The sequence below is a fragment of the Aotus nancymaae genome, unplaced genomic scaffold (genome assembly GCF_030222135.1).
Source record: "Aotus nancymaae isolate 86718 unplaced genomic scaffold, 86718_ANA_hifiasm-v0.15.2.pri h1tg000089l, whole genome shotgun sequence".
NCBI classification, from domain to species: domain Eukaryota; kingdom Metazoa; phylum Chordata; class Mammalia; order Primates; family Aotidae; genus Aotus; species Aotus nancymaae.
In genome coordinates, this window is record NW_026988504.1 from 1,355,081 (window position 1) to 1,371,472 (window position 16,392).

The 16,392-nt window shown below is 60.7% G+C and overlaps 1 protein-coding gene across 4 annotated transcripts in view; it reads right to left on the minus strand.

The window, feature by feature from the left end:
* ASPSCR1 (ASPSCR1 tether for SLC2A4, UBX domain containing) overlaps window positions 1–16,079 on the minus strand; it is a 39,670-nt gene extending 23,591 nt beyond the window's left edge. For 3 of the 4 annotated variants that reach the window (XM_012452699.2, XM_064369658.1, XM_021666336.2), the window contains exons 1-7: window positions 15,972–16,079; window positions 14,794–14,849; window positions 12,498–12,612; window positions 10,475–10,575; window positions 2,651–2,708; window positions 1,119–1,192; window positions 450–825 (exon numbers count right to left, since the gene is read on the minus strand). In XM_012452699.2, coding sequence (XP_012308122.2) covers window positions 450–825; window positions 1,119–1,192; window positions 2,651–2,708; window positions 10,475–10,575; window positions 12,498–12,612; window positions 14,794–14,849; window positions 15,972–16,073 — 882 coding nt within the window. In that variant the 5' untranslated portion in view covers window positions 16,074–16,079. Of the gene's footprint in view, window positions 1–449; window positions 826–1,118; window positions 1,193–2,650; window positions 2,709–10,474; window positions 10,576–12,497; window positions 12,613–14,793; window positions 14,850–15,222; window positions 15,254–15,971 lie in introns of those variants that run through there. The other variant, XM_021666337.2, reaches the window with a different exon arrangement.
* Between the last annotated feature and the right edge of the window lie 313 nt (window positions 16,080–16,392).

Consider the following 16,392-nt stretch of genomic DNA (forward strand, 5'->3'; position numbering starts at 1 on the left):
GCTTACCCTTTCCCTGGCCACAACCTGGAAGTTGCCACCTCTATTCTAGAGATTACTGAATACCCCACCCCTTAACGTGCACGTAGTTCAGAATGGATGTAAATGTGACCACACCCCTGCCCTGAGCTGCCGCCCTCCATGCACTGCCCCGGGCGGCCCTGCTCTGTGCCACGTCGCGGAGCTGACACGGTTGCCGCCTCATCATAGAGCGAACACGGCCTCATCCCGGAGCAGACCCGGCCACCGGCTCAGTAACGCTACTCCACCACCCACTTACCCCCGATTTCCTTCCTGGGCAAAACCAGAACCATCCTGGCAGGAGTCCCAGTTTTGGGTTCCTTTGTCCTGCATCACTGCCATGCCACCAGGCTGACCAGCCAAAGCCACACGGTGCCACCTCGTCAGGAGAAAGGACACCCCCAAGTCCCAAGGCCCGGGGCCCCTTTTACCGGCTCTGGCTCTGGCTCCTGCTGGGGATCCCGGCCAGGCTTGGACTTCTTTGGCTTGGAGGGGCCTCCAGGGCTGGAGAGGGGCTTCAGCAACTTGGCCGATGATGAAATCAGAGGCCTCGTGGGCCCAGAGGGGCCCCCTAGTCGCTGTCCCCCGCCCGAGAAAGGAACGAAGGGGGCAGGCGTGGGCGTTCTCATGCTCGGCTTCTCCTGCGAATCCTCGCAGCTGGATCCCACGGTGTCCACGTCCTCCTGACGGCTCAGGTCACCACAGCAGAGCTCCCCAGATTCCAAGGGGAGTGCCTGGCCAGCTGAAGCCGATGAGCCCAGGCTTCCTGGGGTGTTGTCCACGGGGTCACAGTGCTTCATGACAAACCTGTGTGGGGCCGGAGGACCAGGGAAGCACCTCGTGGCGGTCCTGCCGGCCCCCGGCTCACCCTCTCCTGCCCTACGTGCCCTCCCAAGATCCACCGACACTCTGGGGGAAGTAGAGTGAGATTGGACAGCCCGGCCCCCTCAGCAGCGCAGGGCAGAGGCCACCAGGCGCCCATCCATGCCGAGGGCCCTGAGCACACTTTCTCCCCAACTTTCCAAGTTTCCTTTCTCCTTTCCTTTGAGATCCCTTTTCTTAGCTAAATAGACTCCAGGCCCCAGCGGCACTGCCCTTACCTGATGGAGGCACTGCCCCCAGTGAGGCCCAGCGACTGCAGCGTGGTGTCCCTCAGGGCGGCTTCACCCGTCACCTGCGGGAGGAGCAACAGGACAGGTGGGCCTCGTAAAGGGACCCCGGAGCCCAGGGAAGCCCTTCGGACTGTAGCTCCAGGCACCGGCATCACCAGAACCACAGGCCGCACGGCCCCTCCAGCCTCCATCCTGCCCATCCCTCTGGCCCCTGCCGGTCCACACCTTCCGAGAGGAGCAGCTTGAGTCTGGCCTGTAGCCCGGATAGGACTTGCCGCCCAGGCCTGGACCGTGTCTCCCTGAGCCTGGTCTCCCCAGCTGGGACCCAAGCTCACTGAGGCCTGGGCTGGCAGAGCTGGGCTGCAAGGAGGATGCCCGGCAGACAGGACCCACTGCCCAGAGCCCAGGGCCAGGGTGGGAGAGGCAAGAATGTGCCATCATCCACAGGGGTGGGGAGGAGGCCTGGGCAAGAGAATCTATGTCTGTGAGACTGAGCAGGCCAGGCCCCTGGGCTGGGGTCATCCCAGCTCCGTGACACCTGCCAGACCTCCGCAGCCCCAGTCACTGCCGAGAGCCCCCAACAACTGGTGGGCAGAGGGCAGGCCAGCAGCACCCACCCTTCAAAAGCCTCTGAGCTGGGTGGAACCCAAAATCACAACACCCGGCTTCACAGGCTCTGGTGTCTGGCCAGGGCGACACCTGCCCCACCGCCACCTCTCCCATAGGTCACAGCGGCCCGGCTGCCTCGGGACCCTGCCCCAACCTCCTCCAAGTCTCCTGCTCTTAAGGCATTCCCAGTGCTGGACTCAGGGTGGGCAGGGCTTGGGCCTGGCTGGCCGGGTCCCACACGCTAGCTCTGACCCTGTGAGGAGGGGGTGGAGAAGCTGTCCCTAGTAAGGATACAGTCAAGGGCCCTGCACAGAAGCCGAAGGATGCAAGGGTCCCCAAGGGCTGGAGCCTCAGGCTGGTGCTGGGCCGGGGTGCCTGAGCCCCGTGACTCATCCCCTCTGAGGGAGGACACAGCCTTCCCCTTACAGCTCTGACCAGGGAGCTTCCCACTGGGGGTAAACGGGGGAGTGTCCCGTCCACGCCAGGGCCCCCCAGGGCCCCTCTGGGACAGTGCCCCAACAACCCCAGCAAAGGGCGCTCAGCCGGAGTGGGAACAAAAGGCCCCTGTAAGCCGGGGCGAGTTCGAGGAGGGTCCCGCCGTGGCAGGCCTGGCTTGCGCCACGCCACGCTCGGTTGTGAAAATGATCAAAACACCGAGCAAAGCAAATATTTATTAAATGAAACCACTTTTGTGACTCTCGGGCTTTGAGAGAAGCTGAGAAAACAAACAGGGCGGTGAGGGAGGTTTCAGGGCAGCCGGCCACTCCCTCTTTTCCATGAAACACGTCGTGCTTTCAAGAGCCCCAGTCTCCCGTCGCTGCCCTGGAGACAGCGGCGGGAGAGCGGGTTTTCCAGTTGGGAAGTGGGCTCAGCCTGAGCGGGGACTGGGTGGGCAAGCGCGGGTGGCCTACCTCATCCCTTGTGTACACGCACACTGGGGTCGCCCCACCAGGCCGCTTCAGGCAGTCCCTGGGAGGAGAGGAAAGAAACCGTCAGGTACACGCCGGGCACCCCAGGGCGCCTCAGCCACTCCCAGGAGGCCCCAGGGCAGGAGGTTCAGGAGGGGAAGGTGTGAAGCCCTCACCCAGCCCCCAACCAGGACAGCGTCCCAGGCCCAGGCCACAGCCCTCAGCCCAGGCCCTCACTGCACCCCACAACCATCAGGAGGAGGTAGCTGTGACAGTTGGGGAACTCCCAAGGAGCCTGGCCTGCGGTGCAAGGCCTGGCGGCTCCCCCAACCTCAGTCTCAGGGCCACTGGCAGGACATGGATGGAGCCACCAGGCAGGGCCCAGAGGCCACATGGGCGGGGTGAGCCGCATTGGCTCGGGAACTCGGCTCACGGCCACTCGTACTTAGACGCCTGAGGGTGGGGTCCCAAGGTCTGGGCTATCATCTAAAGCCGCCCTCTAAGAGGCGGCGCCCCGTCTCCACTGCCTGCTGTCTTCCTTCAATGCTAACACCTGAGTCACCAAAGCACGGAGGGTGGGATACTGCACTCCGCTCACGCCCACTTGCCCATGGCCTGGGAGGCCGCGATTGTGAGTCCCTGCCGGCCTCTGCCACCAGGGTCTTTCTGAGCCCTGCCCCCCAGGAGGCACAGGTGGACCAGTCCGGGGGCGAGCGTGCATACGCAGCACACCTAACCACACGCCTGATGTGCACACCAGCCCGGGTCACAGAGGCACACATCCCCACGTCCCAGCCCCAGAGCACGTGAACTGAGAGAGTTCATCTGCACATTTCCAACTCACCACCGTGAAATCCTCCCCAGAGGAGAAAAACTCATGAGGGAGCTTCATCTCCACGTTTCCAACTCACCGTGTGAAATCCTCCCCATTGAGAAAAACAAAAGCCCATCTCAGGCCTCAGATTCCCCCATCAGTCCCTCTCCAAGGAGGGGAACCTGAGAGGAGGGGCAGATGGCCATAGCCCAGGCCAAGGGGAGGCCAGGGCTAGCCTCACATCATGCAGGTGCCCTGCCAGGCCTTATGGCCAGCGTGGCTTGTAGGGGCTCAGTTGGGACAGGAAGACACAGGAGCTGAGCTGATGACCTGAACACAAAGCATAAAGATTAGATAAGAGCTGGGCTGGAAAGAGCTTGCAGCAACACCCTGGGATGGGGCAGGCTGCGGGGGTCAGAGGACGGAGTGCCTGCAGTGTCCAGGTCAAAGCACGCATGCACATCCAGGCATATCCGCGCGCATATGCCCACGCCCGCACTGGCGCATGTCGCCCGCATCCGCGCACATCCGCCCGTAGCAGCGCACAAACGAGCACGTCCGCCGCCACAAGCATGCACACACATCACCCGTATCCGCGCACATCCGCCCGCAGCTGCGCACAACCCGCGCCCGTCCGCCAGCACCCGCGCAAATCAGCGCACATCCGCCCGCATCAGCGCACATCCAGGCACATCCGCGCACGCGCACATCCGTCCACATCAGCGCACATCCAGGCACATCCGCGCACGCGCACATCCGTCCACATCAGCGCACATCCAGGCACATCCGCGCACATCCGATCGCATCCGCGCCCATCAGCGTACATCCGCGCACGCGCACATCCTCCCGCATCCGCGCACATCCTCCCGCATCCACCCACATCCACACACATCCGCACACATCCGCACGCATCCGCACATTCGCCCGCATCTGCACACATCAGCGCACATCCAGGCACATCCGCGCGCATCAGCGCACATCCAGGCACATCCGCGCGCATCCGCGCACAACCAGGCACATCTGCGGACACCTGCCGGCATCCGCGCACATCGCCCGCATCCACCGACATCCGTCCGCGTCCCTCTGCCCCCAGCCGCAGCCGCGCACATAGGCGCACATCCGCCTGCATTCGTGCGCATCGGCACACACATCCAAGCAGAGAAGGCTCGGGGGCAGGAGCTCTCAGCCCCCACCTGAACCCACCTGTGAGTTTCCAGGCCGCAGATGCCGGCCGTGCACTCACCAGGGCTCCCAACACTGGGATCTGCGGACCCGCTTGAAGAAGCAGGACTCGCCTTCGTGAAACCAGAAAGGACCAAGCAGAAAAGCAGGAGGTGCCACACCCACAACAGGCCCAGCCGGCCGCCCGGGGACTCTGGCCATGTGCATGGCTTTGACATGTTTTCTTTTGTTTCCTGGCCTGTATTTTTCACGTCCATGCATTCCTCACTCCTGGTGGGAGGCACCCCTTCCCCACCCAGGCCCGAACCCTCATCCGGCTGCAGAGGCCCAGCAGGGCCATGGGACTCAGGGGGCCCGCTGTCTACAATGGAGCCCCAACCCCGAGGCCTCCGGCCTGTGGAGCGCATGCGCACCACGCACACAGCAGGTGTCCTCTGCACACAGGCTGGGACACAGCGCTGAGCTCCCATCCCACGGAGCAGTCAACAGAGGGCCGGATTTGCCCTCCCTCCAAACGGCTGGAGACTCGGCCCGAGACCCAGGACTCAGGAAAACACAAGACCCCAAAATGCGCCAGAGAAGAGCCTGGGCAGAGGCTGCGAGAGGCCTGAAGGGAGCACAGACCCCAGGGACGGGGAGGGTGCAGGGACCCCGCTCCCCAACATGACACGGACAGCCAGGGCCCCAGAGATGGTCACGAAACCGCTGAGCAATGGCTGGGGAGCCCTGGGCTGCGCGGTGGCCAGAGTCCCTACTCGCAGTCTTCCCCGCCCTGAGCGCCAGCTTGGGGACCTCAAATCACAAACAGGGACAGAGCACAGCAGCGTGACATCAAACGCTGCCCCGGCTTTGATGTGCGGCTCCTCCAGAGGGAGCGGCAGACAGATGGATCAGATTCCCTCGTGCGGGATCTGAGGGAGCGGCTTGTGAACACGTTGTGTGGCGGCCGGCCGAGGGGAGGGGCTGCGGCAATCGGTTCCAGACCTTCTGCGCTGGCCCGGTGCTCAGGGGGACAGGGCCCGGGGGAAATTCCAGCGCCCGAGGAGACACCCCCTCCCCCACGCAGGCCTCTGCAAGTCCCAGCGTCTGCAGGGGCAAGACCCAGGGCCTCCTGGGGACCCCAGACCAGGCCAAGCCACCAGACGCCGCGCTCCGAAGCCAGAAACCCAAGACGGGGTGCGGTGGCGAGGTTCCAAGGGTGCCCGCTCACAGTGGGGGGCTGGCAGTCTCACCTACCCTCTGGCCAGCAGAGCTCCTTACCCGGTCAGGGGCAGAAGCCAGCAGGGTGGCGAGGAGGGCTGACACGCCTCTGCGGTTGGCTTTGCGGGCATATTTTTTACGCACCACAAACCCTGCCCCCCAGGGCCCCACTCCACCCGGGCGCAGCTCTGTGCTGGGGATGAGGCAGTGAGTCTGGAGCCTTGTGTTCACGTCCAGTCTGGGCCTGACAAAGCTAGGTGCAAACACAGGTGCTGAAGAGGGCCCAGGCAGCCGCATGCCAGGAACAGAACCAGCAGAGCTGTGGCTGCAGCCGGGAGCCACTCGGCCTGGGGAGGCTGTCGGAGGGCCCCACCCACCACATGACAGCCCAGCCTGAGAGTGTCTCGGAGGAAGGCAGCCTCTGGCCTTCCAAACTCTACTGCCAGGTCTGGACAGGGATGGACAGGGACAGGGCCGAAGAGCTCTGAGCTGGCTAGGCTGCAAGCACAGACCCCCTCTGAGTGTGGCCATGGGCCGGTGCTCCCTGGCAGGGCCATGTCCTCACCAGCAGCCCCTCCCTGCAGCCCAGCACACTCAGAGGGCTGCAGAAATCACCCAGCCTTTCCAGAGCCTCAGCTTCACCCACAGAGGGAGAAACTAGCTGAGACCTACTCAGCCCGACCCGAGCACTGAGTCATGGATGGGAGCAGAGGGCTGGCAGCCTGGGAAGAGTTCTAGCCGGGGGGCCGCACACACCTGGGGGCCACTCCCACCTGGGGCACCTCTGAGAGAAGGCAAATCCCCTCCATGGCAGAGCTCATGAAGCTGACATTTACAGAAAGTCCACACTGCTCCCTCACGGCCTTTGGACGGAAGTGGCTGAGCCGCCATGAGTTCCCACGGCTCACCCTCGGCATCGTTCCAGGGCAGGGCTCAGTCACCCGTTACAGTCCCAGTTCTCTTCCCGCTCCTCAGCGCGGTCCGTCCACACCCCTGCCTTTCACCACGGCTCCCTGGCAACCAGGTCCCTACAGGACTCGGGATTCAACCTACGGGACTCGCCTGCCTGCCCCCATGGACCACCCAGACGTGCCAAGTGCCACGCCCCCCACCCCACCCCTGGGCCTCATGCCTGCTGGCTTTAAACCCACTGAGTGTATCTCCTCGTAGGAAACCCGTTAGCATAATGACCTGGACCCCAGCAAAGACGCTGGTCAGAAAGATACTCCCTTTCCCTCTCTGGGCACCTCCAGGCGGGCTGTGCACCCCCAGGGCCCATAGGCAGTGAAATCCTCATTTCCATCTCATGCGTCTCCTATCACGGAAGGTGCACTCCCATCATAAAGAAGCCAAGCTCTGATACAGACACAGCAGGCAGGTGGAGAACGGTGTCCCCCAGGGCTCAGCGTGGCTGCCCACACCCCTCTGCTGGGCAGGACCTTCAGGCTACAGGGAAAATGGGGAAGCTGGGAGCCAGCAGCCCACAGCCTCCGTCTCCCGGCGCCCTCCCTGTGGCAGAGCCCAAGAAGTAGAGCAGAGGAGCGGCCAGTCCACAAGGAGCCGGCCCAGACCAGGACAGTGCACGTGCACAGCACCCGAAGGTTTCAAGCACTGCACCAGCCACAGCGTGAGACGGCTCGCTTTTCCACTCGCTACACGTCCGAGAAGTCATACTTTGGGTATACTGAGTTAATAAAACATATTACTAAAATTGATGACACCTGTTTTTATTTATTTTTTTAATGTGGTTACAAGAAAAAGTGAATCACTGGCTGGGCACGGTGGCTCAAACCTGTCATCCCAGCACTTTGGGAGGCCAAGGCAGGTGGATCACCTGAGGTCAGGAGTTCGAGGCCAGCCGGGCCAACATGGTGAAACCCCGTCTCTACTAAAAAAAAAAAAAATAGCCCAGCGTGGTGGCACGCAGCTGTAATCCCAGCTACTCGGGAGGCTGAGGCAGGAAAACTGCTTGAACCCAGGAGGCGAAGGTTGCATGAGCCAAGATGGCGCCACTGCACTCCAGCCTGAGCGACGGAAAAGAAAAAGTGAGTCACCTCCATGGTCAACACATGTGGCTCCCTGTTATCCCCACGGCTGTTGCCGCTCGAGACACTGTTCAGGCCTGGGCTTCGTGCCATGGTGACATCCATTCAGTGGAGCTGGAACATTTCCAATGTGTGGTGGTCTCCATCCAAGGAAATCACCTGAGGTCCCCAAATACACAAAGCAGGCTCTGTCCCTGGGCAGGCTACAGGCCTGCAGTCCCCAGCCTCGGATCGCCCCTTCCAAGCCCGGCGCTCACACTGTCCCTGGCTCGAACTTCTTTCAAAACACGAAGGGAGAAACACCAGCTTCCCGCCTATCCCACTCTGCTGACACCTGGAGTTCCCGAGACCACCACTCTGCCTCCCTAAGCCTCCCAGCCAGTGCAGGGGCACTAGGCACGAAGGAGCCTTCCTCCCTCACGTAGACCTACTGGGGACCAGCCTCCAGCACAGAGCCCACCAGGCACTCCACCCTCACCACCACAAAACCTGCTCCATGGCCAGCAAACTCCGGCCTCCAGGACAGAGCTTGGGTCTGAACTTTTAGAAATAAATAAATAAATTTATTTATTTATTTCTGAGATGGAGTCTCACTCTGTTGCCCAAGCTGGAGCGCAGTGGTGCGATCTCAGCTCACTGCAACCTCCGCTCCCTGGGTTCAAGCAATTCTCCTGCCTCAGTCTCCCGAGTAGCTGGGAATACAGGCACCATTAGGCTTGGTTAATTTTTGTATTTTCAGTAGAGACAGGGCTTCACCACGCTGGCCAGGCTGGTCTTGAACTCCTGACCTCAGATAATCCACCTGCCTTGCCCTCCCAAAGTCCAGGGATTACAGGCGTGAACCACCGTGCCCGGCCACTCCTATTGCTTCTTAAACTAAGTTTCATACGACAATCACAAAGTCCATTGAAGAGGCTTACGCCTCCACAACGGCCGTCCCCCGACCCAGACACCCTCGGCCCCTCCCCAGTGGCAGCCCGGGGCCACTGTGGGCTACTTCCTCACCTCCATCCCGATCTGAAGACAGGCAGCACATCCAGGGAGAATGGCCGTCGCCAAGCACCTGCACCCACGGGAGCGCGGTTCTGCTGACCGCCCGGGGCATTTATTCAGGACGCTCATCTTTCCTGACTTTTACTTCCTTCGCTGTCTGGTTTTCTTCTCGCCCTCTGCCACTCTTCTCTCAGGAAGCAGCAGAGCTGGGTGCCGAGATCCCCGCTCCTCACCCAGTGCCTCCCTGCCTGGCGCCATTCCTGCCTCGGGTCCTGCTCGCTCCTGCCCGTGGCTTCGTCTTTTCTCACCGGTTCTGTCACTTGTTTCAGTCGCATTTTAGGAGAACAAATTCTGTGCCCACATTTAACCCACTGTCTTCCCCAGAAGACTCCATTCACCCCAACACCCGCGGGGGTGGCTTCCACCCCAGGACCCCTGACCTCGGCACCCTCCTCTGTGAACGCAACACCTGTGCTGTGCAGGCGGCTCCACCGTCAGACGGGAGCAGGCCCAGCCCCAGGGCCACCGAGAGTGCCCGACGCGCAGTCACCTTCCCATAGGCCCTGCACTCAGTCCTCAAGACAGGAACATACCCCATCCACACACCACCCAGGCACAGGTGGGGAAACCGAGGCCCAGAGAGACCGAGAACTTCCCAGCAAGCCCCAGCCCCGAGTCCCTTCCGTTCTGCTGGCCGAGCCTTTCACAGCATACAAAGATTTCCAGCCCACAATGAAAAGACCCAAATTTACAAATCACCCACTTTTACACATTCAGAAACAAAGTCTCAACCATTAACTGACAGATCACTTTTTTTTTGAGACAGGGTCTTGTTCTGTCGCCCAGGCTGGAGTACGATCAGGGCTCACTGCAACCTCCACCTCCCAGACTAAGACCCTCCCACCTCCCGCTCCTGGGTAGCTGGGCCCACAGGCAGGCACCACCATGCCTGGCCTAATGTTTCTATTTTTCGTAGAGACGGGGTTTCACTATGTTGCTGAGGCTAGTCTCAAACTCATGAGCTCAAGCGACCCGCCACCCTCGGCCTCCCGAAGTGCTAGGATTACAGGCGTCAACCACTGTTCCTAGCCAGCCAATTACTATTAAGAGGGTTTTCTGGTGAGGCACAGGGCTCACTCCTGTAATCCCAACACTTTGGGAGGCCGAGATGGAAGGATTGCTGGAGCCCACGGGTTCAAGAGCAGTCTGGGCGACCGACATAGTGAGACCCTTCCTCTTAAAAAATAGAGACTTTCTGATCCCATCCAGGGGAAGCAAGCATGGGAGCCCTGCCCCAGGCACCAAATGTCAACCCTTACGCTCACCAGGCCCCCACAAGGACAGAAGCACATCCCTGCTCTTCTGGGAGGGGAGGGCAGGGCAGGGCCGCAGGACCCAGGAAGCTCAGAACAAGGAGCTGTGACCAACGATCCCTGAGGCTACCACTCCTGAACCGGCAGCCCACACACTCCTCCTCTCCCAAGGACTGCAAAGCCCAAGAGGCACAATGGTCCAGCACAGAGACTGGACGTCCAGCTCTGGACCAGACCCAGTGACCCCCGCAGCTTCCCCCATCCTCCCACTGATGCTCACCTGGTCTGTGCAAAATGGCTGAGAAGCTCCCAGAGGGTCTGGCCTGAACAGAAGGTGTCCTGCAACCTGGAGCCGTCATCCAGCTGCAAAGCAATGCGAACCTGGAGGGTACAGGACACGAGAAACGTCCTTAGGAAGAAAAGCAATGGTTCCCTCTGTACCCCGGACTGGCTCCCCAGACAGAGTTAGAGTTAGGGTTAGGGTTAGGGTTCGGGTTCGGGTTCGGGTTCGGGTTAGGGTTAGGGTTAGAGTTAGAGTTAGGGTTAGGGTTGCCCTCCCGTGTACTCTGGAGCGACGGCTGTGGAGGATTCCCCAACAAGGCTGCACCAGCATGTAACTGTGCATGTATGCATGGGTGTGTGCGTGTATGTGTGCGAGTGTGTGTGAACGTGTGGTGCATGTGCATGTGTGCGTGGGTGTGAATGTGTGCATGTGCAGATGTGTTCGGGTGTGCGTGTGTATGTGGGTGTGTGCAAGTGTGCGGATGTGTGGGTGTAGGTGCGTGTGTGGGGGTATGTGGATATGTGTACAGGTGTGTGCATGTGGCGGGTGTATGTGGGTGTGCATGGGTGTGCATCTGCGTGGGTGTGTGCGAGTGTGTGCCAGTGTATGTGGGTATGTGTGCAGGTGTGTGGGGGTGTGCATGGGTGTGTGCAGATGTGCCTTGCACAAGTGTGTGGTGTGGGTGTGCACAGGTGTGTGGGTGTGCATGTGTGCTCGGGCATGCAGGTGTGTGTGCCTGTGTGTGCGGGTGTGTGCAGGCGCCGCAGGAGGGAGCTGTGTTGGAGACACTCCTCCTGCCCTAGTGGGGCCTTGGAAAGATGGCAGCTACACTGAGCCTGACTGCAGCCTCAGGAGAGACCCTGCGCTGAGCTGCTCCCAGGAGACGGTAAATGTTTGCTGCTGCCTTAACACACCAACGTTTGTTTTGCTTCTTGAGATGAGTCTCGCTCTGTCGCCCAGGCTGGAGTGCAGTGGCGTGATCTCGGCTCACCGCAACCTCCATCCCCTGGGTTCAAGCGATTCTCCTGCCTCAGCCTCCCGAGTAGCTGGGATGACAGGCACCCACCACCACACCCGGCTAATTTTTGTATTTTTAGTAGAGACAGGGTTTCACCATGTTGGTCAGGCTGGTAGCAAACTCCTGACCTCAAGTGATCTGCCCACCTTGGCCTCCCAAAGTGCTGGGATGACAGGTGCGAGCCACCGCGCCCGGCCCACATGCCAACTTTGGTTGGACACAATGGCTCATGCCTGTAATCCCAGCACTATGGGAGGCCAACGTGAGAGGATCACTTGAGCCCAGGGTTTCAAGACCAGCCTGGGGCAGATCCCAAGCCCTGCAGCGTCTCGTCTGAGAAACGAAGGAGCTGCCCAGGCAGCGTCCATGCAGTGCTTCGGGCTCTTAACATTCCGGGCAATTCTACGTATGGAATGTTAGCCTGGTGGGCGAATGCTTCCAACACCCTGAACCGGGTAGGGCACAAATGACTCCACCAAAAAGAAAGAAAAACTTTCACATGAAGAATGAGACTTTAGGCCAGTGCGGTGGCTCACGCCTGTAATCCCAGCACTTTGGGAGGCTGAGGTGGGTGGACCCAGGAGGTCAGGAGTTCAAGACCAGCCTGACCAACATGGTGAAACCCTGTGTTAACTAAAAACACAAAAAAATTTGTTGGGCGTTGTTCCAGGCATCCGTAATCCCAGCTACTAGGGAGGCCAAGGCATGAGAATTGCTTGAGCCCAGGAGGCAGAGGTCGCCGTGAGCCAGGATGGTGCCACTGCACTCCAGCCTGGGTGACAGAGCAAGACTCTGTCAGGGAAAAAAAAAAAAAGCATGAGATGCTCATTTTCAGTTGCCAGCTTTTAAAGAAGAGAAAATTGCTCGGGCCCAACTCAGGGAAGGCAGAATTAGTGCTAAGACTAATGTCCCTCCCTCCGCAGCAGCCCCTATCACCCCGCGCCCAGCCAGCTAAATGATCTCACACCCCACACAGCCAGCCTCCCCCGGAGCACCACCCACCATGTTCTCGGGCCCCTCGCGGCTCCGGGAGGCGGGCACCATCTCCAGCTTGGCATTATTGGGTAGGTTGGCAAATCTCCACTGGAGAGAAAGGTCGAGCACGCTCCTCTGAAACCTGCAAGACAGACCGGAGCCCACTCGCTGCCCTGCAGAACCTGACACGCGCCACCATCCACGGCAAACGGCAGCTCCCCGAGAGCAGGATCACACATCTGCAGGGGCGCAAGGCGGGACCTGACTACACAGGGCCTCATGCACACAGAAGGGAGCCCCAGGGCAAATGCTCAGAAAACACACAGAAAGGCTGGGTGGTGAACACTGCCGCACTGGAGAAGCTGAGGTGTCAGCCCCAGCCATCACAGCTGGAGACGCCACAGTAAAGCCGGCTGCCCGAGTCCCTCCGCTTTCACCTCGGCCACCAGCCAGCGTGGCTGCCGGCCACTGCTGCTCCCACCCGCCTCCAAATGGGGCCGCAACCCAAGAGAAGCAAGAAAACCCACGTGTGGGCCAGGTGCGGTGGCTCACGCCTGTAATCCCAGCACCCTGGGAGGCTGAGGCAGGAGAATCACCTGAACCCAGGAGGTGGAGGTTGCAGTGAGGTGAGATCACGCTACTGCACTCCAGCCTGGATGACAGAGCAAGATTCTGTCTCAAAAAAACAACAAAAAAAAATCACAACGCCTGCATAGCCCTGATCTGCAAGGAGACCACAGTGGCCAGTCGGTCGCCCAAAGAACAAACACGAGGTTATTCACGCCTCTCACAGGTCAGGCTCTGACTCTGTTTTCGAGACAGGGTCTCACTTTGTTCCCCAGGGTGGAGCGCAGTAGAGCAAACAGGGCACATTGTAACCTCGACCTCCCAGGCTCAAGCTGTCCTCCCACCTCAGCCTCCTGAGTGGCTAGGACTATAGGTGTGCACCACAAATCCTGGCTAATTTTTTTTTATCTTTTGCAGAGATGGGAATCTTGCTGTTGCCCAGGCTACTCACAAACTCCTGAACTCAAGCAATCGTTCCACCTCAGCGTCCCAGCGTGCTGGAATTGCAGGTATGAGCCAATGAGCAACATGTTTTCACTCTTCTTTTAAGAGACAGTCTCACTCTGTCACCCAGAGGCATACTCATATCTGAGCTGTTTTTAACAAAAGTTTAGATAAAAGGAAAAAAACTCCAGGGCTGAGGGGAGAACACATATGAAATCTTAATATACTTGGCCCGTGCGGCAGCTCATGCCTGTAATCCCAGCACCGTGGGAAAGCAATGCGGGAGGCTCATCCGAGGTCAGGAGTTCAAGACCAGCCTGACCAACGTGGTGAAAACCTGTCTCTGCTAAAAACACAAAAATTAGCAGGACATGGTAGCGGTTGCCTGTAGTCCCAGCTACTCAGGAGGCGGAGGCAAGAGAATTGCTTGGACCTGAGAGGCAGAAGCTGCAGTGAGCCAAGATCACATCATTGCACTCTCACTCCGGCCCAGGCAATGGAAGGAAGGAAGGAAGGAAGGAAGGAAGGAAGGAGGGAGGGAGGGAGGGAAGGAAAAAAGGAAGAAAGAAAGAAAGAAAAAGAAAAAGGTTGGCCCCCCTTTGGAAATGCAAGCTGTCATTGGAAACAATTAGAAAACAGAGTTCAGAAAGTTCGAGGGTGTCTAGAATAATTAACAGAGAACAAACTTTGCTATCAATCTTTTATACTGGCCAGAAAAGTGACTCTGGAAATTGCCACATAAATTTCTAGGGCAAGACAGGATAGCAGATCGGGGGAACCTGAGGGCAGGCAGACTGGGAACCGTGGAGAGGATGGGGCAGCGTCCCCACGTGGAACCGAGTTCGCTGCGCTGCCTCAGCAGAGGAAAAGGAGAGCAGAAGACACCGCAATGCTGCTGCAGGACACCTGCCTCAAAGCCGCACTCACTGGCTCCCACTAGACCCCATCACACAGATCATGGGCAGGGGAGCCGTCAGAAATAAAAATGAGGCCAGTCACGGTGGCTCATGCCTGTCATCCCAGCACTCTGGGAGGCAAGGCGGGCAGAGCACTTGAGGTCAGGAGTTCGAGAACATTCTAGCCAACACGGTGAAACCATCTCTACTAAAAATACAAAAATTAGCCGGGCATGGCATGTGCCTGTAATTCCAGTTACTCAGGATGCAAGGCCTTGGGTCTCCAGAGCTGGGAGGGAATATTATGATGACTGTTTAAAACCACCGGGGGGCTCTTCCAAGTGAGAGCCAGTATGTTCAGGGGGCAGGGGCACAGATACACTCAGACCCTGCTTGCTGAGCTGGAGCAAACTCACTTCAGATCATATTCACAGGGGTTGAAGTCCTGCCGCCGGCACGTGTCCTCCAGAACCTAGGGGTGAGATGAAAGGACGGTGAACTGCTGATGGGCCGGGCTGGCGGGCGCAGTGGGGCAGGCCAGCCAAGGGCACTCAGCTTCCTGGCAAGCCAGGTGGCTCTGCCCAGGCAAAGCCAAGCACAAACCACACTATGGACGGTCCCCACAACAGCTGCGGGCGAGTCTCCTGCAAATCCTGTCCACTGTCCCTCCCTTCCTCACCGTCCCCGCTTTGCAGGGAGGCTCCATTCAGGGTTCCCCGGCGGCAAGCGACACCAGGATCTTCCTGGCACACACTGTGGGATCTCCCCCCATGAAGTTCAAACCCTGTAGTTCTGCAACCCCGCCCAGCAGAGGCTACCCCTGGCTCTGGCACGGTTCTGTGCACCTGCTCCCACAGCCTGCACCGCCTCCGCCCCTCTTCTCCAACAGCCAAAGCCGTGACGCTGGCGCCAGAGGGTCCCGCGCAGCCTCCGCGGGAGCGCCGCACTTCCGCACTCTGCACGCCCGGCACCAACAGCCTCCCAGCTGCGCCCTCCACCTGCCCAGGCCCGGCCGCCCCACGCCGTGGGCTGCTCCCGCAGACTACGGGTCGTGTGCACGTTGGGTCCTCACGGTCCCCAACGCAGCAGGGGCTCAAGTAATACTTTTATATTTAATTGATTCGAGGTCACAAGCTGCCCGAGTAAAAGTGCAGTGCATGACTCAGCAAAAATCGCTTCCACGCCCCACGGCCAGGACATCAGCCACCGCGCAACCCGGGCTCCCACTCCGGGGGACGCCCCGGGATGGGAACGCAGGTCTGGGGCTCCACTCTTCCCGGCGCCCTCGCGAGCTGGGCTCGGCCGGGCGCCCAGGACTCCATGGGGGGGTGACACGCGGCACCGTCCCCGCCGCACCCCGGGGAGGGCTGCACCCGCCCCGCCCCGCCCCCACACGAGACCCCCGGGACCCCTGCGGAAGCGCAGGTGCCCGCGAGCAGGGGGCGGCGACGCCGCGCAGGAGTCTGTTCATTGGCCGCCGCAGGCCCCGCCCCAGGCCCCGCCCCTGAAGACCCGGACGCCGACCGCAGGGGGCGGGGTCGTGGCGCGGCGCCCCCCACCCGCCCACCCGTCCGCCTCGGGCCAGCGGCCGCACCTGAAGCAGCACGGTGCTCGGCGTCACCTTTACCGTGTGGCGCCGGCCGTTCGGGGCCAGCACCGACACCGCGGAGCCTCCGCAACCTGCCGGGGCCGCCATCTTCCGCTCACGTGACCCGCCGCCGCCCGGCGTCAAACAACTTTATCGGCAACGGCCGGGACGCGCAGCCAAGCGGCCGGGGGGCGGGGCCGGAGCGCGTTTCCGGGTCCCGTCAGGCCCCGCCCTAGCCCCGCCCACGGCGCCCCCGCCCCGCCCTGGGGCCGCTGAAGCCCGCGCTGGACCGGGCTACCCGGATGGCGCTGCCGACCTCTGCCTCCGGGAAGCGCGGCTCGGATGGGCTCGCCGGGGCCAGGCTGGGCCGGAGCTGGGTGCGCGGTAACCCCTAGGGAGCGGCGCTGAGCCCTGGGACCCCAGCGGT